This window comes from Vipera ursinii (genome assembly GCF_947247035.1).
Source record: "Vipera ursinii genome assembly, chromosome: 2".
NCBI lineage: Eukaryota > Metazoa > Chordata > Lepidosauria > Squamata > Viperidae > Vipera > Vipera ursinii.
The window spans coordinates 120229940-120253690 of NC_139513.1; the positions used below are offsets into that span (position 1 = coordinate 120229940).

Below are 23751 nucleotides of genomic sequence, written 5' to 3' on the forward strand. Positions count from 1 at the left end.
ACTAACAGAATAATATATTATATACTATTGACAGGATAATTTCTACATTATAACTTCCACTGGCTCTTCAATAGTTTTCAAGTGGATACTTGCCTCCAATACTCCCAGCAATTATTTTATCACTTTTCTTCATGTATCAGAATAAATAACCTATTAGCATTTGCACATTTAAGACTCCCATTAACACCTCATTGACTTGTGCATAGCAGTTGCTCTGATGATGCCACACATTTACCACATGCTGGATTACTGTGAAGGAAAACATATCTCGGTCTTCAAATAGCTAACGATGAAACTCTTAGCAAAGACCACTAGTGAACTGCAGCTGTCACAGGCAATGAACGTGGAGAAAACTCCTCCAAAAACTGCGTCTGTTGAGTGGATTCTGGGGCAAGCTTCAGGCACACACTGGCTTCTGTAGTGCTGTTGTGATGGTTGTTTACCCTGAAGTGTTCTTTGGCTGGATGGATGGCTACCATGAACTGGCGCTTGAAGGTCTCACTTAGGGCAATGTAGAGGAAAGGATTGATGCAGCTGTTGGCATAGCCTAAGCTGATGGCAAAGTTGTAGGCATAAAAAAAGGCAATAGAAGGGGTGCCTATTCCCAAATGGGCCAGCTGAAGGATATAGAAGGGTGCCCAGCAGATAAAGAAGGCTGAGCAGATGGCAACAGCCATCCGAGTGACCTTCTTGGTACGAGCCCGAAGACTTCTCTGTGGTAAGGGCACAACAGTGGTGGCCATATGCTGGAGGATTTTAAAATACACCACGCATATGATGATCAGTGGAATTGCAAAAGCTAGCATGAACTGGTAGATGGTGAACCAGTAGACATCAGTCTCAGGATTGGGAAGCAGAATAGCACATTGGACAGTCCCATCATCCAAAGGCATCAGTCCTGCATACATCCACACAGGGATGACAGTCAGAAATGAGAGTAGCCATACCAGGCTGATAACCAAGGTTGCTACACATGGAGTTCGGACATAAGTGGATCTCAGAGGATAGACAGTGGCCAGGTAACGATCTAAGGTCATGACAGTCAGGATGTTGGTGCTCGTAATCTGGCTGTGGGTGTCTAGAGCAGTGATGATAGTGCACCATGGAGCTCCAAAATGCCAGGAACCGTTGCCAAGGAGTTGGTGGATAAGAAAAGGCATGCCCAGCAGGAATAGCAAGTCAACAATGGAGAGATTGAAAATGAAGATATCAGGCACTGTCTGTTTGCACTGAAGCTTCTTCTTTTTGATAATGGTGTAGATCACAATAAGATTCCCGACTATGCCAAGAAAACAAATGATGCCAAACAAGCTAGGCATGATCACATTGGTGTAGGGAGCTGTCCTTTCCAACCCTGATCAAAGAAAGAGAGAAAGAGAAGGAGAGGGAGAGGGAGAACGAGGGAGGGAGGGAGAGAGAAAGAGAGAGAGAGAGAATAAGAAAAAGAACAATTAGAATTCGAAAAACAATTCAAAATTACATTCAGCTAATTATGAGAGCTACCCAAGGAAAACCACAGACCAAAGGTTTGTTGAAATAGTACCAATATGACGTGCTTCCTAAAAGCAAGGAGGATTGGAGTCCCCAGTACTAAGAGGGACCAACATGTTCCACAAGGAACATTCCCTGGTACTAATTTGGAGCTAATATGTCCCACAAGGTGAGGGCTACCACCAAGCATGCTTGTCACCTGGCTTACACCGCATGAACACAGGATCAGGGAACTTCTAACAAGCTGGGGGAAGTGGGGAATGTACAGAAATATTTGAAAGCAGCAGATGTCAGAGCATCTAATCTCAAAGGCTGCACAGGGTCAAAGTGATTTCTCTGCCAAGAACTTTCTTGTCTAGATCATTCGTTTTTATGAACCTAAAATATGCCATTCTTGAGTAACATTTTGAATATAGAGATCTCTTTTGTAATGTTCAAATCGTTCGTAGAAAACAGGGGATGTCAGGCTCCTGTGTCTGCAGGAGCTTAATGACAAATCATAAATTAGCCAGGTGAAGCTTTCCCTGGCATAGAAAACTAAAGATGAAATCATAACATAACATAACATACTTTTTTGAACAAGCTGGCCTGGCCTGATGAAGGGATTGGGGGGGGGGGTTTGTTATGGTTATTTTATTGAGTTTTAAAGATGTATTTTAGTATGTGGGCATTTATTTAATCTTGTTTTTAACTTTTGTAATCTGTATTTTTATTCTTGCCCTGTTCACCGCCCTGAGTCCTTCGGGAGAAGGGCGGTATAGAAATAGTATTAAATAAATAAATAAATAAATAAATAAATAAATAAATAAATAAATAAATAAATAAATAAATAACACAGTAGCAGTCCTGCATTCAGTCCTTAACATCTTTAGGCAAAGATGAAAAACTCCAGACTGAAGACCTGGGGGGGGGGGGGAAACGTCTTGCTGATCAGTATTAAAACTGAGAAGTAGATGAACTAATAATCTGCTCAATGAAAATGTTCACACATACCCATAATTAAACGGATGGAATTAAACCAACTGTCTGAATTTGCACGATGCACTGGACCCTTACAACCCTGAAGAAAACCTGGAGAGAGGAATGGTCCAAAGTGGCCTGGCTATTAGTCATCCCTCTGCCAAACCACCCTGGTTTTAACCTGCCACATTCTGTCTGGATGAAATTGAACAGAATTAGGTGTGATACTGGAAGAAGTGACTCTGCCCTGTACCAATGGGGATGGAAAGTTCCCCCCCCCCGGTTGCAATTATGGTACTGATGCAAACTATTAAATATATTGTGCTAGATTGCCCACAACATGCATTCTCTGGTTCCTTAGAAGATCTGCACGAAGCAGCACCAAAAGGGATTGCCTGGATAACTCAGTTGGACATCCAGTTATGAGGCCATGCTGTATCTCCCTAGAGACGTTTTCTATATAATTAGGTGAATTGTGTGTATATGTTTATTTCTCTGTCACTTCATGTGCTAAATAATAACTGGACTCTAAACCAAATAAGGGTGATTTGCAAAGTGCATGCTAAGCTACAGTGTGCTTAGTTTCCATTTCAGTGTGCTAAGTGAACACAGCAGTTGTAAGCAGCTTGCTATCCTCCTGAGATGGAAAGGTATCATTGCCTAATGCAGACATGTCAAACACAAGGCCCGGGGGCCGGATCCGGCCCACTAAGTGGTTTCATGTGGCCCGCGAAGCCATCCTGGAAACAGTGAGGGAACGGCCCCCACTGCCTTGGCCCTGGCCCAGAGACCCTCCTTCTGCCAGAGACCCTCAGATCTGTCCCACTCCTGCCCAGGCCCCCATAGGCATCCTTGATGCGAACGATGTAGAGCTGGCCACGCCCACCCAGTAGGCCATACGCACTCTAGCCACGCCCACCCAGTAGGCCATGCCCACCCAGGCCACACCCACCCGGCCCCTTGGGGGCAACCGCAATGCTGATGCGGCCCTCAATGAAATTGAGTTTGACACCCCTGGCCTAATGAATTTCTCCTCTTCTGAATTATTAAAACTAAGAGGAAACACTGGGAAATCTGTCTTTCTCATGCCAAACAGTAATGTAAACAGCTCATGTTTTAATCATTAATTTTAAGAAACAGATCAGAGGAGTTTACTTAGTGGATGACACAGGATGATTTTTTTAAATAGATACTTCAAGCAACCTGGATGCAATAATGATACAACACATCATCCATCCAAATATAACAGAACAATCCATTTTTTTTCTGTTAGAATATTCTTCCCTAGTCAATTTTACAAAAAAAGATGTCACAGCCTAGCTAATTTGTAGGAAGATAAATTACTACCATGGACTGAATTGACAGCATTTCAGTGGCCTTCTGAAGTAGAATATTTTTTTTTACCAGCTAGTTATTAATTCAAAGGAAATGCCCCTAAGGTCACTGGAGAATTCTAATTAACTCTCTATATTGCCATGTAAAACTGAAAAGAAATTGTCCTGCATCCTTTCCTGTGGTACCTGTCTACTATATCTGTAAACCACCCAGTCACTTAGACACTGAGATGGGTGGTGTCTAAATTTAATAAATAAACAAATTAATAATCAAGTCTATATGATCGCATTCAAGCTATTTTAAACATGCTTCCCCTGTTCCATAAACTGCATTAGCAAATTCACAGATTAAAGTTAAGTGGAAAAAGAAATCAGATCCCATTATTATTTTGTGTATGAATATATACAGTATTTCTGAAAGCAGGGGGATGTCAAAAGAAGAACAGGACTCCTAGCAGTGTTGTTGATGTCTAGGTATACTGTAGCCTATGGGTGGGGGGGTGGGGGGGGAAAGAAGCGTTTACTTCTTTTTCTGTTACCATACCTTTTTTGTCGTCTCTCTCATCTCCTGTGAACACCAAAATGTTCTTATCAATTGGAGCCCTCATTAACTTCAGAAACTCAACTATATCGTTGATTAAATCAAGTGCAATGGTAAGGATGGCAAAATACAGTTGTTTAACTGTAATCTTTAGTCTGAATTCCATTTTCTGCCATTTTTATCTCCTTTGTTTTTACTGTTATATAGAGAAAAATATATAACAGGTACCATATGAAAGGGTACAGGACTGAATGAAAATCCTATGGAGCAAATAATCCCACTTTCTTAAATGAAAGTTTCTTTATGTTACTTATTAAGAAATCTTGAGTCAGTGACTTTCTGTCATTCACAATTTTAGAGGACATATCAACTCTGTCACATATTCCTACATATGGAAAGTCCAATCCAGTTCCATTCACACACTGAAACAGCTGTCCTATTTTATGGAAAGAGAATGGCAGAGGACAAATCTATTAAAATTAAAATTAAACAGAAGACAGAAATTGATGTTCAGCAGTACAGCCATGGAAAGTCACTCCTCAACTGTAGCCATTCATATCTAGAATGTTAAGCTACTTGGACCCAAATCCGATTTCCACAACTTAGTGTTTTTCAGTTCACAGATGCACTCTCAGCCTTTGGAAAGTGTCTCCCCTCCCACCCACCCCCCAAAAAATGAACTCAATCAAAAATGAACACAATTAGTGTTCTTTGATTTCCTTTCCTTTTTCCAAGGAAGTTTCCTGTGACTTGAACAACTGTATGACAAGCAGAATTTTGATAAGGAAATAATTTTTCTGCAGTTCCATAAGCAGTGGCAGATATCTGCCAGTTCCTCTTCTGAAGGCACAGGATCTGAGACATCTGGAATCCAGTCATAATCAGACAGGGAGCTCATTTCTATGCTCAGAAAACTTTCATGCATTTAATTTTATGAGCCAAGAAGCCTGGAATGCACATGAGTCCAATGTAGCCTCATAGAAAAGACAGGGAGCCTCTGATTCATGCATCTGTGGCTGTCATTCAACAATTAAAGTCAAGGGACAGAATTATCACAGCCCGTCTTTGCCTTCCATAGTGCCATCTGGGATGCAAGCAGAATACTGAGCTTTGGTGATGGCAGAGATTGGCAAGATATCCATTTTTAACAAAAGGAAGGCATTCAAAAAGTAGTAGGCTTGATTTGGGCAAAAAAGAAAATCTATTTTTTTCACCCCGATACCATTGATAGGTAAATAGACATAATATTATATCTTGGAGCAAAGTATGTAGACAAAGTATGTAGCAAAGTATGTTTGTCCTGATGCCTGATTGCATTGAGGTTTAATAGATGCATACAGTGGCGTAGCGTGGGGGGTGCAGGGGGGGGCCGGCCGCACCAGGCGCAACATCTGGGGGGGCGTGCTTGCACTCGCAGCTCTCTGCCCCTGCCTGGCTCACTCACTCTCTCTCACTGCAGTGCTGGCTGTGCGAATCCGATCCGAGCCGCCGGGTCGCCGCCCACTGTGGGGGGGGGTGCCAGGCGTGCGGTGCGGTTAGGGGGTGCAAATTACTTACCTTGCCCCGGGTGCTGACAACCCACGCTACGCCACTGGATGCATATAGCTAAACTCCAAATAATTTATTTATGAAGTAAAATAAAAATGAAATACATGTCATGGGAAGAAAGTTTATTTTAAGTAGCAAGATAAGAACTTTCTCCGTCTCTTCCCTCCAGATACTTCTCAATTCTAGTCCTCTTTTGAAGAAAGAGGAGCTGCTAAATTCTTGGTGTTCCAAAAAAACCACACACAACTAAATTGGATTCACAGCCAGGCTTTCCTAAGTTAGTTCTTGTCTCTGCTTATTAAGCTTGTGAGAATGCTGAAATAGACTGAAATTCACCAAAGTCCATAATGATGCGTAGTGAAAATGAAATAAATCTAAAGTGAAAAGATTTTAAATGACAAGCATCTTGAATCAATGACGCTATCTTGGTCATGCCAGATAAGGATTGGCTCAGATAGGCTAGCAAGATTACTGTGACACCAAAGTCTTAAGGTATATCTCTCCTCCATCCTCAGAACCTGCCTAATCAGGAATTACATTTTAGACTTCACTTAAGGTACAGTATATATTCTGGTAGGGATGGGCAATTTTAGGCCCTGTGGCAAGATGTGATCAATGCCCCCTCCTTTTATGCAGCTCTTGAAGCACCTCTTTGCTACCATTTCCAAATATCAGTAGTATAGTTTGCTGACATCTTAAGAGAGAAAACACAGAAAACTGATAAATGATGTGATTCCCAAATGCATCCTACCAGAACAGTTCAGCTCTGGCTTCACTCGCCATTATTGTATGCCCCTGTTCACAAACAGTCTTTGCCTTCTTCCAAAAATATTCAGTACAATCACCAGCCCCTCAAATATGCCCAAGCAAATATGAAAAGGAAAAAAAAACCAACCCCATGGCAACTAAGATGATCAAAGGCCTGGATACAAAAATATACGAAGAATGGCTGCAGGGTTTGGCTAGTCTAAAGAAAAGAAGAAATAGGGGAGACATGATAGCAGTATTCCAGTATTTGAGGGGCTGCCACAAAGAAGAGGGGGCCACATTATTCACCAAAGCACCAGAGGGAAGGAAGAGAAACAATGGTTGGAAACTGATCAACGAGAGAAGCAACCTGGAATTAAGGAGAAACTTCCTGACAGTGAGGACAATTAAACAGTGGAACAGCTTGCCTCCAGAAATCGTGGGCACTCCATCACTGGAGATTTTTAAAAGGAGGCTAGACAGTCACTTGTCTGAGATGGTATAGGACGGTTCTCCTGTTTGAGCAGAGGGCTGGGCTAGAAAGCCTCCAAGGTCCCTTCCAGCTCTATTCTATTTTAAATCACACATTACCTACAATGTTTAAAGGATGCATCTAAAACATTGTGTGCAAAAGCAATAACTGTGTATGTTTTGTAAATAATAATAATAATAATAATAATAATAATAATAATAATAATAAGAAGAAGAAGAAGAAGAAGAAGAAGAAGAAGAAGAAGAAGAAGAAGAAGAAGAAGAAGAAGAAGAAGAAGAAGAAGTTGGAAGGGACCTTGGAGGTCATCTAGTCCAACCCCCTGCTCAGGCAGGAAACCCTATACCATTTCAGACAAATGGCTGGCCAGTCTCTTCTTAAAAACCTCCAGTGTTGGAGCATTCACCACCTCTGGAGGCAGGTTGTTCCACTGGTTAATTGTTGTATCTGTCAGGAAGTTTCTCCTTAGTTCTAGGGTGCTTCTCTCCTTGACTAGTTTCCATCCGTTGCTTCTTGTACTCCTTTCAGGTGCTTTGGAAAATAGCTTGGCTCCCTCTTCTTTGTGGCAGCCCCTGAGATATTGGAACACTGCTATCATGTCACCCCTCACCCTTCTCTTCATTATCATGCCATTTATTGGAGCTTTTCAGGAGCTGAGCATAGTGCTTGGAAAAATAAGGGCATTTATTTCTCTTGAGACAGTCATGACAGGCTAACAATTGTTAGAGCTCTTTAGCATCAGTAGATAGTTAGATTGTTTAACCTGTAATATTCCAGTAGAATGGAAGGACCCACTTTTTTGGTTGGAAGTATTGTTGAGAGCTGCAATGTGACTGTTTAGAAAGTGCCATAAATAACACTTATATGAGAAAAGGAATAATACATAATCTGTCATATGGATACTGGGAGAGGAAATAATATGAAACCAACGCAATTCTCTCATCTAAACTCTTCTCTCACTTCTCATTTGCAATCTTTTCTTAAATTGTTAGGGCTATATCCTTTAACTGATTAGCAGTTAAAATGTTCAGAAAAAAACCCAATTGATCAAAAATATGCCCTCAATACATCATCTAGGTTTCTATTTTTTTAAAAAATGTATTTTTAATACTAGTTAAGTAGCAAGTGTGTTTAAAAAATGTTTAGCCTTTCTTCTCGTTATAATAATGACTGCTATGGCATATTCTAAAACAAACAAATGAGCAAAAAAACCAGACTGTCTTTTATTTTGGAGTTATTATTTTATGAAGATGGATACATATATGGATTTATACCTGGCCATCTTCCTCAAAAGGGAGCCCTGTTTTGTGCCACGAGGTTCACATTTTGATGAGTTGGCTTAATGATTACTCAAAAGGTCTATGATTAGCTATAATTCAAGAGCCAGATGTCCTTTTTGTCACATCCCTTTCACCCATGTAGCATGTAGATCAGGGGTGTCAAACTGCCAGCCCACAGGCCGGATGCATCATAGCAAAACCGCGCCCACCCCATTGCCGGCAATGCCAAAAAATGTCATGATACTATGTCGTGACACATCACATATCGTTCGGAGTTTAACACCCCTGATGCAGAATTGTGGATAGTTATTCGCCATTCTTTTACATTAATTACCTGATACAAATAATTAGTGATTAATTAGAGGTAGTGATCAATCCAGAGGTAGCGATCAATCTCCTAAATCAGGTGATCAATCCACAAAATGAACCAGTGATCATAATCAATCCAAACATTTCGTGGCTGAATAAAGGCTCTATCTTGGGATATTGTTGGACCAAGACTTCAGGGTTATACTAACATTTTGTGGATTAGAGTGCACTTTTTAATTGGAGGTGGTGGGGACTAGAGCTTCTGGGACGTGGAAACAGTGCCTGAGCATAACCAGGAAAGAGCTGTAATGCTCAGCTCCTTTTATGTATTGTTTTCCATTAAAAAAAAATCTAACTGAAGCAGGTATCTCAGACTATTAGATGTGGAACACTTTTACTTTAATCTTGTTTCCAACAATATAAAAGAAATATCAACAATACCAACATCATCAAAAATTCAGTGATGTGCTGTAAGAGCTTCCAAAAATAAGATGCATCTCTAATTGATTGTGGGTTGTCTCCCTCCCTCATTTTAAGGTGCATTTTATATCCATAGTACCACTTCATTTTTTTAACTGCAAGTATCTTTGCTCCATACTTTTAATTAAATCTTATTTCATCCTTTTTAAAAGCTTGTTATTTCGTGCATTTCAGGAGCCTAAACATAGAAATAGGACTTACAGCTAGTCATAAAAAATTCTACTAAAAATGTAAATCTGGTTGGTTTTAAGGGTATGTCTTTTCTAACAAGCCCATCTAGGATGACAGTTTGACTTCCTGGCAAAGTATTACAAGTGTTTTACGCTCTCAGTTTTGATATGTGTCATCATTTTAGAGTATAGCGACACATTTAAACTTGGGTCTTAATATTACCTCCTCTATAACATGAAAAGATTTGGGGAGTGTATGCTTTGCTGCTATTTGTTTATCTCTGGATCAGAATGCTAGGAAATGACTATCTGTACAGTACATTAATAGTCTATGGCAGGGGTCCCCAACCCCTGGTCCGTGGACCAGTACCGGGCCACGGCATGTCAGCAACTGGTCCACACAAACAAGCAAAGCCCCATTCGTGGGATGCAAGCAGCACACAAAACTATGCACTCTCCGGTCCATGGAAAAACCTCTCTCCACGGAACTGGTCCCTGGTGCCCAAAAGGTTGGGGACCTCTGGTCTATGGTACATAGTTCAAATAATTTATTTCAATTTACTTCCAAGGCATTACCTCCTTCTTAAGACAATATACACAGGCTATTATTCTTTGCAAATATATCTGCAAATAAGCCCTCTTAAATTCTTAGGACTTATTTCTAAATTACTATTGAGTTGAACTATTAAATTCATATAAAAAAAGCAAGCTGGTAAACAGATTTAATGTTTCAAATAAAAAAGGAGACTGAAAATAGTTGCTAAAATATTCAGAAATTGCTTTGCGAGCTCTTAAAACAAGCTTTTCTTCCCCCCCCCACTCCCCTCCTCCATCGATTTCCATCATTTTAGCTTTTTGTAAAGCAAATAGGGCGCCTTCCTGCAGAAAACACCAACCAGCTATCCGAGGGAGCTGTCCATGAATGTTGGTGCTGAAATGAATCCCTTTACCCAACCTATTGCACTGCTGGAGGGGCGGGGGAAGAGGATATTAGATACAAGTGGTTCGGGCACCCAATATATATTCCTAAAAGTCAGCCCCTACAGGTTAAAAAATATTGTTCTATTCTTTCTTTCCATGTTTTGGAACCGAACCGTTTCCATTTGTTAAGAGGGCGAGGACTGCAATGAAATGCCAAATTAGAGCAGCAATTGTGAAATCATCAGGTTTAGTATTTGCTAACTCTTCCCTGAGCTGTTGGATGCTGAGAGTAGCTGGGAAATGCAATATCTGCCAGGAGCTAATCCTGTTTTTGCATTCTCTGAAAAGTTATCTGCTTAAGTTATCATGCAAACTCCTCCATCCCCAACTTACTTGATTCATTCCTGGCAGGGAAGCTGGAGGAATTCCTTAGGAAAGAGACTCTGGTAGCGTTCTCTACAGCCATTTCTTCCCCTGCTGTATCTTCCAGTCGGATGGTATGGGTGATAGAAGGCAAACAGAGGAGTCCAAAATCACCCTGCCTTTTCTTAGGCTACAGTGCTCCACTTGACAGCTAGCATTGTTCTCCTACAGGTGCGATCAAGCAAAGACAAGAAAAGCTCAGTGCAAGAACAAGGATTCCGAAGTGGAGGAACTTAACAGAAGTTCCAGCTGATGCTTTGCCAAAGTGGGAAAGGAATAACTTGCCTTCTGAGTCCACAGAGATTCATGTCACTTCTTTAAGTGTTCACAGTCACACCTCACATGCCCAAAATGGTCTTCCCATCTGCTGATCTGGCTGGAGGCTGCGTAAATCAAATTTGGAGATGGCTGTGATAAAGCGTGGCAGCAGGCAAAAACGCTGTGGGTGGGTTTAGCTCTCTGCGCAGAAGTGGAAGATTGACAGGCTGCATCCAGCAGGAAGGAACGGGGCGGGGGGGGGAGGGACGGCACCATTAGCCCCTGATCCTTAAGTTCTTCTAAGGTGCAGTCAAAGATTCTGCCTCTGTGTGACAGAAGCTGACATCAAAGAACAGCTGACACCATTTGACACATCGTAGGGGCTTGGGAAAAGGAAGGGGGTGGGCGGAGGGATGGGGAGTGGTCTTGGGGAGTGTGTCCTGAATGGCAATAGGGCTGAATGGATTTGTATATTGCTATACAAGAGGCATATTTCTGACTGACCAAGGAGCAATCCAGTGACAAGTCGGGAAGCAGTGATGGAACTTAAGCAGCACCTTCTATGGTGGAAAATAGGCTTGAGCAGACTTTTCTCTCCAGCAGTTACAGACCACCTGAGGCTTTTCTACTAAGCAGTGAAGAGTAAGAAAGAATAAGAGTGGGGTTGAGACATGAGAAGTGGTGATGTATTTATCCAGCCTAAGAAACGAATTATGATATTTTGAGTGAAGTCTTTTTTCAGTCCTGAAATCCTTAGGAGAGACATTCTTCTTACTCAGCCACTTCTCCCTTCCTGCATAATAGGTTTAAAATACTGGCCTACCTTACAAAACACTGCAGGATATTTTGTTCCCCTCGTTCTCTGCCACAGATTTGGATGCAGCAAAATAATCTCAGACTTTGGACTGAATGACTTCACTCTCTCAGTGGCGGTAGGCATTTCTTCTGCTAGCTTTTTGTTACCCCACTTTTACCTGTCATGCAGTGTTTTACAACTATGCCTCCATATGCAAACATAATCTAATAGTCAACATATACAATTTTATGCTGACAAGAGCCACTTTGCCCACCTGCACTTCAAACCATAAAGCCCTAAATGGCATGGGTCTGGGTTATTTACGGAAGCACCTCTTGCCGGCGTTAACTTCCCATCGCCCTGTGCGCTCCCACAGAGAGGGCCTCCTCAGGGTGCCGGTCAGGGAATGTCAACTGGCGGCTCCCAGGGGGAGAGCATTCTCTGTGGGCGTGCCTGCCCTCTGGAATCAGCTCCCTGTTGAGCTCTGGATGGCTCCCGACCTTCGCTCGTTTCGCCGCGACCTGAAGACCTGGTTGTTTGAACAGGCCAGCCTGGACTGAGGGATTGGGGTTCAGTGGCGTAGCGTGGGTTGTCAGCACCCGGGGCAAGGCAACCGGAAGCGGAAATAGAGGGGCGGGTGGGCGGTGACGTCACGGCACCACCGAAAAGACGCGCCCCGCAGCGGCGTAGACTTTCCAAGAAGAGTCGCGCGCATGCGGGATGCTTCCAGGTCCCTCTCGAGGGCGGCTGGGCGGGGCTCTGACCTGCAAGAGCCGCTGCATTCAAGCTCGCACGTGAGCCCTGCTAAATAAAGCCACGCATGCGCACGAAGCTAGGCCGGCCGGCCGGCGGGTCCGTCTTCGCTCGGCCAAGCCTGCCGGGGCGCCTGGGGGCGCTTGCGGTTGGCCTGAGCCTGGGCGGAGAGTTGGCCGCTTCTATTTATTTTATTCAGTTTATGTGGCCGCCCATCTCACCTGCCGGACTCATTTCGCTTTGCAAGAAAGAGCAGCTCAAGAGCGGAGCCAAGCCAACTCTGTGCAGCCCTTGGGGCTCCCTGAGCAGCTCAGTGCGAGCGCGCCCTCCCCAGATGTTGCGCCTGGTGCGGCCGGCCCCCCCTGCACCCCCCACGCTACGCCACTGTTGGGGTTTTAGAGTTTAAATTTTAAAAATTTTAAATTTTAGAATGCATTTATTGTTTAGGGCTAGTTTGATTTAATCTTATTTTAATTTTTATACACTGTGTGTTGTTTATAGCATTTTAATTGCCCTGTACACCGCCCCGAGTCCTTGGAGAAGGGCGGTATATAAATCTAAATAAAATAAATAAAATAAATAAATAAACTGACTTAAATCAAGCCATCCATCACAAGTGTGGGGGAAAAACATTCATTTTTACTACTTTAATTAATTATGTTTATTGCCTGCTTGCCTACCTAACCTTTGCCTAAAGTCTTTAAAATATTTTAATAATCGTTTTAAAAGAAGAAAGGAAAAATTGCAGCATACAAAATTAGCATAATTGCTGCTTTGAAGCCCAGCTATGCTTGTGCCAATTCTGTTCACTGCAACCTTCATTCCTTGACACTCTCTGGAGACCCATTTGTGTTCCTTTCTTCCAAATTCTGCAGCTGTGAATTTGATCTTGGAATGAATTTCTCAATACTCTGTTGACACACCTAAAACATTTTCCATGGCTGCATAGATATATAAATAGAAAAATATAGTGGATGGTGCACCAACTTTGTTTTCTACTGCTAGAATGAGAGTTTCTTTTGGCCAAGATAGAACAAGGTATTATTGGATTTCAGTTCCCATCAACTTCATTAGTCATGCTGATTAGGTGTGTAGGAAATTGGAATTTTATAACAGAGCTATATGTTCTCCCCTAATTAAGAAAATACAGCATAGTCTATAACTCTCCAATTTAATCAGTAATTTCCTTCATTTTCAATGTATCCTCCTGAAATATGCTGTTGATTGCATTATCCACACATCTGATGCCCCCCAGACATGTTGGACAGTAGTCCAAATCATTTTCAACCAGAAGGGCAATTAACTACTTCTGGACCTTCCCATCCAGTAAATTTAAAATTATTGATACTCTGACAAAATACATATGTTTCCTCCTGCTCCAGAATTTTTCAACCGTCCAACTTCTAATTTTCCAGGGCCTCTTTCATGCTTCTCCTTGAATGTATAACTAGCATCTCAAGTTCCAAATGTTCAAGTGTAAAATCTCATCCTGTTTTCTTGGGACTTCTTGGTAAGAAATGATGAAGTGAAGACTTCGGTTTTCAGTGGAACTGACAACTGCAGCAGAATAAAGAGCTGGTGAGTAGACTGCCTCATTGCAATTCCTTTCCAAACAAGAAGAGGACTTCAGATCACCCACAAATGCTCCAGATAGTTGCTTCTGATGAGAAGATTGCAAGACAACGGTCTCCAGAAGGTTTGGCAATCTGGAAGATGAAGGAATACGGTAGCCATCTTGCTCAAATCACAATTTCACTTTTGGAAATTGCTTGGGGAGAAGGGCGGTATAGAAATATTAATAAATTAAAATTAAATTAAAATTGTTACCTCCTTTTCAGCTATTAGGAACCTTTTGAATAACAAACCTGAAAAGTTCAGGTCAATTTCTTTCAGTCATTAGTGAAAGAAGTTTTAAATACAAATTGAAGGGATAATAATCAGCAAAAGAGTGATAGAACTTTGATTTGGAAAGTTACAAATGGACCAAGAGTCCAGATAGATTTGAAATAAGATTTTAGAATTAATTATAAGAATCCTTCCAGTGGGAAAATGCTTTTGTTTTGAATTCTTATTTTAAAAAAACATAATAAGATGGGACTTCGAAGACTGTACACTACTAGAGGGTACTTGAAGAAATTGAAGATTACAATTAAAGGAGAAGAATACTTACCAGTAAGTTTGCGTTACTAATAAAGAATGGAGCAAAATATTTTAATACCGGATATACGGAAGGATATTTTTGAACCCTTGACCTGATTTTCTTATCTGGACGGTGGTTGGATGATCTTGGTGGGGGCGCTCCATTTATTATGCCCCTGTCATGGACCGATCATCACCTCCTGCGGCTGGTCTTCCGTTTTGCCACCCCCCGCCGTGGGGGTACGGAGCCAATTAGATGGTACCGCCCCAGACGCTTAATGGATCCTGATAGATTCCAAGTGGTGCTGGGGTCCCCACCTGCCTCCATTGCTCACAACTCGGCGGATGCCTTAGTGGAAGCCTGGGAAAGGGCAGCCACTGAGGCACTTGACCAGGTTGTACCCTTGCGGCCCCTGACCCGGTGCAGATCCCAACGAGCTCCATGGTTCTCCGCGGAGCTCCGGGAGATGAAGCGCCGGAAACGGGGCCTAGAGAGCTGCTGGAGGTCTAGCCGATCTGAATCCGACCGGTTGCGGTTAAGAACCCATATTAGGTCTTATCTCGCAGCGATGAGGGTGGCGAGGTGTAATTACTTCTCTACCCTCATCGCGTCCGCAGATAATCGCCCGGCCGCCCTGTTTAGGGTGACTCGCTCCCTTCTTAATCAGGAGGTGAGGGAGGATCCCTTTCAGGGTCGTGCCGAGGAATTTAGTCAACATCTGTCGGATAAAATCGCTCGGATTCGGACCGGTTTGGACTCCAGCTGGGCAGAGTCTGGCGATCAGGACACGGGCGGTCTTGTCAATGTTATTTGGGAGGAGTTTGATTCTGTGACCCCTGATGAAGTGGACAGGATTATGGGGAGGCTGAGCTCCACCACATGTTTATTGGATCCGTGCCCTTCCTGGCTGGTCTATGCAGCTAGGGAGAGGACACGAGGCTGGCTCCAGGCGGTTATATCTGCTTCTTTGAGTGAGGGTTATTTCCCCACCGTCTTGAAGGAGGCGGTGGTGAGACCTCTCCTCAAGAAGCCTGCCTTGGACCCAGCTGTATTGAACAACTTTCCTCCAGTCTCCAACCTTCGCTTTCTTGCGAAGGTTGTTGAGAGTGTGGTGGCGCATCAGCTCCCTCTGGTCCTGGATGAAGCGGATTATTTGGACCCTCACCAATCGGGTTTCAGGCCCGGGTACAGCACGGAGACGCCATTGGTCGCTCTGGTGAATGATCTCTGGAGGGCTCGGGATAGGGGATATTCCTCTGTCCTAGTCCTATTAGACCTCTCGACGGCTTTCGATACCATCGACCATGGTATCTTGCTGCGGCGTCTCAGGGGATTGGGAGTGGGAGGCACAGTTCTTCAGTGGTTCTCCTCCTATCTCCTGGGACGCTCACAGTCGGTGTTGGCAGGGGGGCAGAGATCGGCCCCTAGGTCTCTCGTTTGTGGAGTTCCTCAGGGGTCGGTTCTCTCGCCTCTCCTGTTCAACATCTACATGAAACCGCTGGGTGAGATCATTCGTGGTTTTGGAGTTGGGTATCATCAATATGCCGATGATACCCAACTTTTCATTTTGACCCCAAACCACCCCAGTGATGCCCTCGCTGTGATGTCCCGTTGCCTGGAGGCGGTTCGGGTCTGGATGGGGAGGAACAGACTTCAACTCAACCCTGACAAGACTGAGTGGCTGTACATTCCGGCATCCCGGGACATTCAAAATGTTCCATTGCTTTCTATGGGGGGTGAGCTCTTACCCCCCCGTGGATAGGGCTCGCAACTTGGAAGTCCTCCTAGATTCACGACTTACCCTGGAAGACCATATAGTGGCCGTGACTAGGGGGGCTTTCGCCCAGGTTCGCCTGGTGCGCCAGTTGCGGCCCTATCTGGACCGGGATGCCCTGTGTACGGTCACTCATGCGCTCGTGACCTCTCGCCTAGACTATTGTAATGCTCTCTACATGGGGCTTCCCTTGAAGACCACTCGGAGGCTCCAACTGGTACAGAATGCGGCCGCGAGAGTTGTCTTGGGAGTTTCCCGGTACTCCCATGTTACACCTTTGCTCCGCGAGCTGCATTGGTTACCAGTTGTCTTCCGGGTGAGGTTCAAGGTCTTGGTTATGATCTTTAAGTCCTTACATGGCATGGGTCCGGGATACCTCGGGGACCACCTGCTGCCGGCGTCAACTCCCCTCCACCCTGTGCGTGCCCACAGAGAGGGCCTCCTCAGGGTGCCTCCGGTCAGGGAATGTCAACTGGTGGCCCCCAGGGGGAGGGCCTTCTCTGTGGGTGCTCCGGCATTATGGAACCAACTGCCGGTTGAGCTCCGGATGGCATTGGACCTCCGATCCTTCCGTCGCGGGTTGAAGACCCACTTGTTTGAGTTAGCTGGTCTGGCCTGATGGGGAATATGGGTTTTTAATTGGTTTTTATTATTCTATTATTGCTGTATTTTAATTGGGCATGGTTTAATTCTCTTTTAATTTTTGTATAGCTATTTATATATGCCCTGTGAACCGCCCTGAGTCCCTAGGGAGAAGGGCGGTATAGAAATCGAATAAATGAAATGAAATGAAATGAAATGAACAAGAAATTAAGTTTAAGAGTAGCTGCCTCTATAGACAGATGTTAAAAGAAATTGCGGAATGTGTTTTATCAGATAAGACAGACTGATCTGATAGTGGATTTTGAAATGACAGTGTAAGGACCCACTTCAATCTACATCTTAAGAAAACAGAACTCTTGGAAATGGTCTCTTCCAACATGAATTTTTATTAAGAGAAATTGACTGTAGGCATGCTAGACAGGATCTGAGGGGTCGCCCCACCATTCAATGTTTTAAAGTGTTCCCAAGCAGCCCCCCACCCCGCAGTTTTTCTGGGCAATTCAAACTGGCAGATTTCTAGGTGTTAGCTTCAGGAAAGATAACATCAGTCTGGCTCTGTCAGCACCATCATTCAATCCTCTTTTTACCCAGGTCCCAGGTGTTGCATCTTTCCCCCTCCCTTTTTCCCTTGCTGTCAGTAAAGAGGAGAGTTTCAGAGGGGCATAGGATGAAAGGCAGATGGCCACATTGTTATGGTTAGCAGACCTGAAGTGAATCAACAAAAGGTTACTTTGTAGTGAATAAAGGAAGTGAAAGAAGTAAAAACCCCATGTATACCCCCTCCCCTTTAGTAGTATGACAGAATCCAGGAGATAGTAAGGATTGGTTTTAAATCAGAGAAGATAGATAGAAATGAAAAATAACTGGATTCTGACAGACAGGCTACAAGAATGATAGGGAACAAGATGGATTTCTTAATAATTCAAAGAGATAAACAAAGAACAAACCAAGAAAGTGACCTGAATAATTTTTCTACACTGGATTTATAAGATAAACATGTTAAAGCTTTGAAGAATTTTGTGGCAAGAAAAAGAAAAAAACGAAAAGAAATCAAATTCTAAGATATTATTTGATGGGACTAAAGTTCAATATAATTAAAAGGAAAAAGAAGGAATAGAAAGTTGGTCAATTTGATCAAGGCTAAAATAGATAGATTTGTTTATGGATAAGAGATGGGATATGGGAAGAAAAATAATTTGTTCTATTTTAAGAGAAGGCAATAAGTTATTTAACTATTTATATACTTGTGATGAACAGGGAAATTTTTTATAGATTTCTTTCTCACTATTCTTATTTTTTCTTTTTTTTCTGTACTTTCTATTTTCTTTATTAATTTTTAGCTTGAATAATTTTTTTTATTGTTGTAACTTTTTAATAAGATTACTGTTTAAAAATGATTGATCTCATCTTTTTTCTCAAACCCTTTCTCCACAAATATTCTCCTGATCAGTTGATAACATTATCATCTACAGCAGCTTTTCCAAACGGATCCTTGACAAATATGTTGCACTACAATTTTCATAATTTCCCACCAATTTAATCAAAGACCAAGTTATCTGTTATAGTAGTAATAATCTAACACAATAGATAGTTTAGTGCAGTAGTTTAAGCATAGGGTGAGAAACCAGGAGACTGTGAGTTCTAATTCTGACTGGGGTATGAATTCAGCTGGATGATCTTGGGCCAGTCACTTTCTCTCAACCTTAGGAAAGAGGCCATGACGGCAAACCTCTTCTGAAAAATCTTGTCAGAAAAAAACTGCAGGGACTTATTCAGGCAGTCTTTGAGATTTGGACCTGACTTTAAAAAAAACATATTTAATAATAATAATAAAGTTGGAAGGTACCTTGGAGGTCATCTAGTCCAACCTCCTGCTCAGGCAGGAAACCCTATAGACAAATGGCTATCCAGTCTCTTCTTAAAAACTTCCAGTGTTGGAGCATTCACCGCTTCTGGAGGCAGGTTGTTCCACTGATTAATTGTTCTAACTGTCAGAAAGTTTCTCCTTAGTTCTAGGTTGCTTCTCTCTTTGGTTAGTTTCCATCCGTTGCTTCTTGTCCTGCTTTCAGGCACTTTGGAGAATAGCTTGACTCCCTCTTCTTTTTGGCAGCCCCTGAGATATTGGAACACTGCTATCATGTCACTCCTTGTCCTTCTCTTCATTAGACATATCCAATTCCAGCAACTGTTCCTTATAGGTTTTAGCCTCCAGTCCCCTAATATCTTTGTTGCTCTTCTCCTTACTCTTTCTAGAGTCTCAACATCTTTTTTACATCGTGGTCACCAAAACTGGATGCCGTATTCCAAGTGTGGCCTTACCCAGGCATTGTAAAGTGGTATTAACACTTCACGTGATCTTGATTCTATCCCTTTGTTAATGCAGCCTAGCACTGTGTTGGCTTTTTTGGCAGCTGCAGCACACTGCTGGCTCATATTGAAGTGATTGTCCACTAGGACTCCAAGATCCCTCTCGCAGTTACTACTATTGAGCAAGGTACCACCTATACCAGGGGTAGGCAACCTCGGCTCTTTTATGACTCATGGACTTCAACTCCCAGAATTCCTGAGTCAGCAATTGCTGACTCAGCAATTCTGGGAGTTGAAGTCCATGAGTCATAAAAGAGCCGAGGTTGCCTACGCCTGACCTATACTATACCTGTGTATTTGATTTTTCCTGCCTAAATGTAGAACCTTACTTTTTTCACCATTGAATTTCATTTTGTTAGATAGCGCCCAGTGTTCCAGTTTGTTCAGATCCTCCTGTATCTTAAGCCTATCTTCTGGAGTGTTGGCTATTCCTGCCAGCTTGGTGTCATCTGCAAATTTGATGAGTTCCCCATCTATCCCCTCGTCCAAATCCTTCTGGGAAAGACTAATCTGCTGCACAGGCTCCATGAAACCTAGTGTTCGCTTTGATTCCTTTCTCTTTATTTCCTCCTTTCATATTCAGTTTGTTATTAAATCTTTGTAAGGGGAGAGCCATATTAGTCTACAGTGGCACAAAAGCTTAAGCTTTTGTTAATCAGCGTAGGGGTACTGTCAGAATCCTAATTATATTTTGTTTGTCACTAAATCATATTATTTGCTTACAATATTCTAAAAACGTAGCCCTTTTCCTCTGATCTCAGATGGACACTCTGGCCTATTCCCTGATTACCTCCCACTTAGAGTAATCTCTTCTCTGTCTAGTATGTTTATGCAAGGATTTACTCATTTTTAAATTTATTTCTTAGATTTATTAAGGTCACCCAACTCCAAAAAGACCCTCTTATAATATGCACAATACATATGTTAAAAACACAACTAAAATAACATCCCTGCCCAAAAACAATATCACCAGCATTTTTTTTTTTAAAAAAAGTTTGTTTTGAAGCATTGCGTGGCAAAAAGAAAATAAAGCAAAAATCTCATAACATTACCAAATTGTGTGACATTTTGACAATATTACTTTTGGGTTGTCGCTAGGTTCACTAGATTTCATCCCAAAATCGCATGAGAATAGGATAGTAACCTACATTTATTTTGCCCTTTATGCCAAATGTTTGAAAATCTTTTGATTCTTGAGATGACACTTCCATCTGCCTTCTAAAACATGTCCATGATGTCTCCCATCTTTTTCCTCCAAATCTCACCTTTTCTTTCTTACCACAACAAAATTAATTGTATTAATCGAAATCCCAAATTCAGAAACAAATCGGATGGTTTGAAAACATTTGATACACAAATTAATTGTATTAAGATACCTCTGAAACAACTTCAATCTAAATGTAAATTTAAATCTAAATCCACCTAAACTTTCATTTCTCAATATAAAACTAGAAGCAAAATAGCTTTTGGGTCTTCATACAATCTATTTAAACTATAGTAACTCAATTCCCTTTCTAGGTTCACATAAACCAGACATGTCAAACACAAGGCCCGGGGGCCGGATCCAGCCCGCGAAGTGGTTTCATGTGGCCCACGAAGCCATCCTGGAAACAGTGAGGGAACGGCCCCCACTGCCTTGGCCCTGGCCCAGAGGCCCTCCTTCTGCCAGAGACCCTCAGATCTGTCCCACTCCTGCCCAGGCCCCCATAGGCATCCTTGATGCGAACGATGTAGAGCTGGCCATGCTCACCCAGTAGGCCATATGCACTCTAGCCACGCCCACCCAGTAGGCCACGCCCACTCTGGCCATACCCACCCGGCCCCTTGAGGGCAACCGCAATGCTGATGCGGCCCTCAATGAAACTGAGTTTGACACCCCATAAACCAGACATGTCAAATACAAGGCCCGGGGGCCAGATCCGGCCCGCGAAGTGGTTTCATGCGGCCCGCGAAGCCATCCTGGAAACAGTGAGGGAACGGCCCACACTGCCTTGGCCCTGGCCCAGAGACCCTCAGATCTGTCCCACTCCTGCCCAGGCCCCCATAGGCACCCTTGATGCGAACGATGTAGAGCTGGCCACGCCCACCCAGCAGGCCACACCCACCCTGGCCACACCCACCTGGCCCCCTGAGGGCAACCGCAATGCTGATGCGGCCATCAATGAAATTGAGTTTGACACCCCTGCCATAAACCATTGAATTGCTGGGTTTGCATGCACATAATAAGCTGCACTAAAAAAAAGTAATCTAAAGTTTAAACCACCAAAGCCTAACATATGGTTCAGATATAACCACTTAACCAATCTGATTTACCATGAGGCACGAAGACAGGCCCAGCACCTGCAAAAGCTGAAAAAATTCTCCACAAATTCTCTATATAACAAAAAATTTTAGGGGTATGGATTGAGGGAGAGTTGAGCAACAATGTTTAGTAATAAAAAAAAATTCAGCAGCTCAACAAAGTGAATGTTCTTATCAAAACTCTTCAATCACATTGCAATTGATGTCACACTTTCCTAGATAAGATAGCAATAGACAAGGCTAGTACTTTATGCTTGTGTTCTGTACCAGCCTGCTACCGGCCCTGCAGAAAAGGCAGGGACAACCCCTTTTACAAGAAGGCAAGAGGCTGGAACTAAGCCTGCCAAATTTATTAACATAAAAACATAAACAGAGCAAAGAGAGCAAACACGAACCATGAAACAGGAACTATTCAAACGGTTGCCTTCAGCAAACCAGCCTTCCCACGCATTCCCCTTTTATACAGTTCAGGGCATGGCTTCTCTCTGCCTCCTTCCAAGGTGCCCCATTGCCTTCCTCTGTTTACTCCTGATTGACTGCCTCCTGCGTCGGGCGTCCTTGAACAGGGCCAGCTGTGGGTCATCTTCATCCACGCTGTCAGGCTCACACAGCTGGGTCTACGTCGTGACCAGGTGGGAGGGGCCTGGCTGAGGGCTCTTATCAGCAAGCTCTCCAACCCCCTCAGCAACCTCTCCAACACCCCCCTCCTCCTCCTCTGAGTCATCCGACCCAAATGCCGAACCCACAGGCTGACCCTGAATCACAACAGCTTGCTTTAAAAATGCTGAATGTTCAAGTCTCTCTGCCTCTATGCCCTCCACTTCCCATCATCAACTCTGACTTATCCTATTGACCTTAAGTCTTTGTTCTTAACAAAGCGTACAAAAGAGTTGTCAATGAATTGTTTTTAATTACCTTAACTGCCTTCTTCTTTCTGTAACTGATTTTTACGAGTTGCTTGTCAACTTCTATGATTTTTATATAAATTATCGGAAACAAATAGAACAGGGAAAAGGAAAAGGAGCTCATTGTGAAATAGTCTTTCACAAGAAACCATTGAACTTATTTTGCAGGTTACTTACCGTAGCTAGGATCGCCTAACTACACTTTTCCACAACAGAAGTTCATGAACAAAAGGAGATAAGTAAAGTTCTTTATTTTTGGAAATCTCCAAATTTGGAAATCTGCTTTTGTACTGGTACATCTAAACCTGTAAGTGTGAAAGTTTGCCAACTTATCACTCAGAACAGTTAATTTAACCAGAACATATAATCCAATCCAGTCTGTTTCTTCCAAGTTTCAACTCATTTTCCTTCTTCTGATGTCTACTTTACATGTGTGTATACATGATAAACTCCTTGGCTCAGTTCCCTCCTTTCCTGTAAAGCACCATATATATACATATCACAGTTTTTAAGGTATCTGTTGAAATGCTCTTGCATACAGTTCTGTAATACGTAGCATAATTTATAGTTATATAGCGATGCACTCCAGATCCAGCAGAGTTCCCATTAAAAAACAGATTGCACTTCTTATGGAAACCAATCCCAATTATCAAGAGTTGTATCAAAGCAAATCCTGGATCACAAAAGCAGATTTTCCAAAATTTAGTTCAAGAGGTTGCCAGACTCTATTCACAAATCTTTAGTTCTGCACATAGTAAATAATATAATGATCTGAAAAGAGAATCTTATGTGCCAGTTTTGTTTGTTAGAAGTATCTATTTTTCTATTGCTGTACTATGCTAGATTCTCTCAAACCAGTGGAAAATCAGAACAGGTTTTCCATTGATATTATGTTTGTTTTCAGGCTTCAAACTGTGTACATCATGCAGAATCACTGCTGTGAGGTGGGCAGCCACATCAATTATTCAAATAAATACATTATTATTATTATTATTATTATTATTATTATTATTATTATTATTATTATTATTATTATTATTATTCAAGGTTTATCTCCTTTTACAAAATATTTTATTAGTTAATCTCATTTCTTTATGCATGATACTGTTAAGTTTTCTTGGGGAAAAAAACCCTGAAGCAGCTCCTGCAAGACAAGGTCA

The 23751-nt window shown here is 42.5% G+C and overlaps 1 protein-coding gene across 1 annotated transcript; it reads right to left on the reverse strand.

The window, feature by feature from the left end:
• Positions 1-311: 311 nt before the first annotated feature.
• Positions 312-10737, reverse strand: LOC310634025 (melanin-concentrating hormone receptor 1-like; the record flags this gene model as incomplete). Its single annotated transcript, XM_083352071.1, has 2 exons — positions 312-1354; positions 10665-10737. 2 exons carry the CDS (start codon positions 10735-10737, stop codon positions 312-314), a joined length of 1116 nt encoding a protein of 371 aa, XP_083208197.1.
• Positions 10738-23751: the final 13014 nt, after the last annotated feature.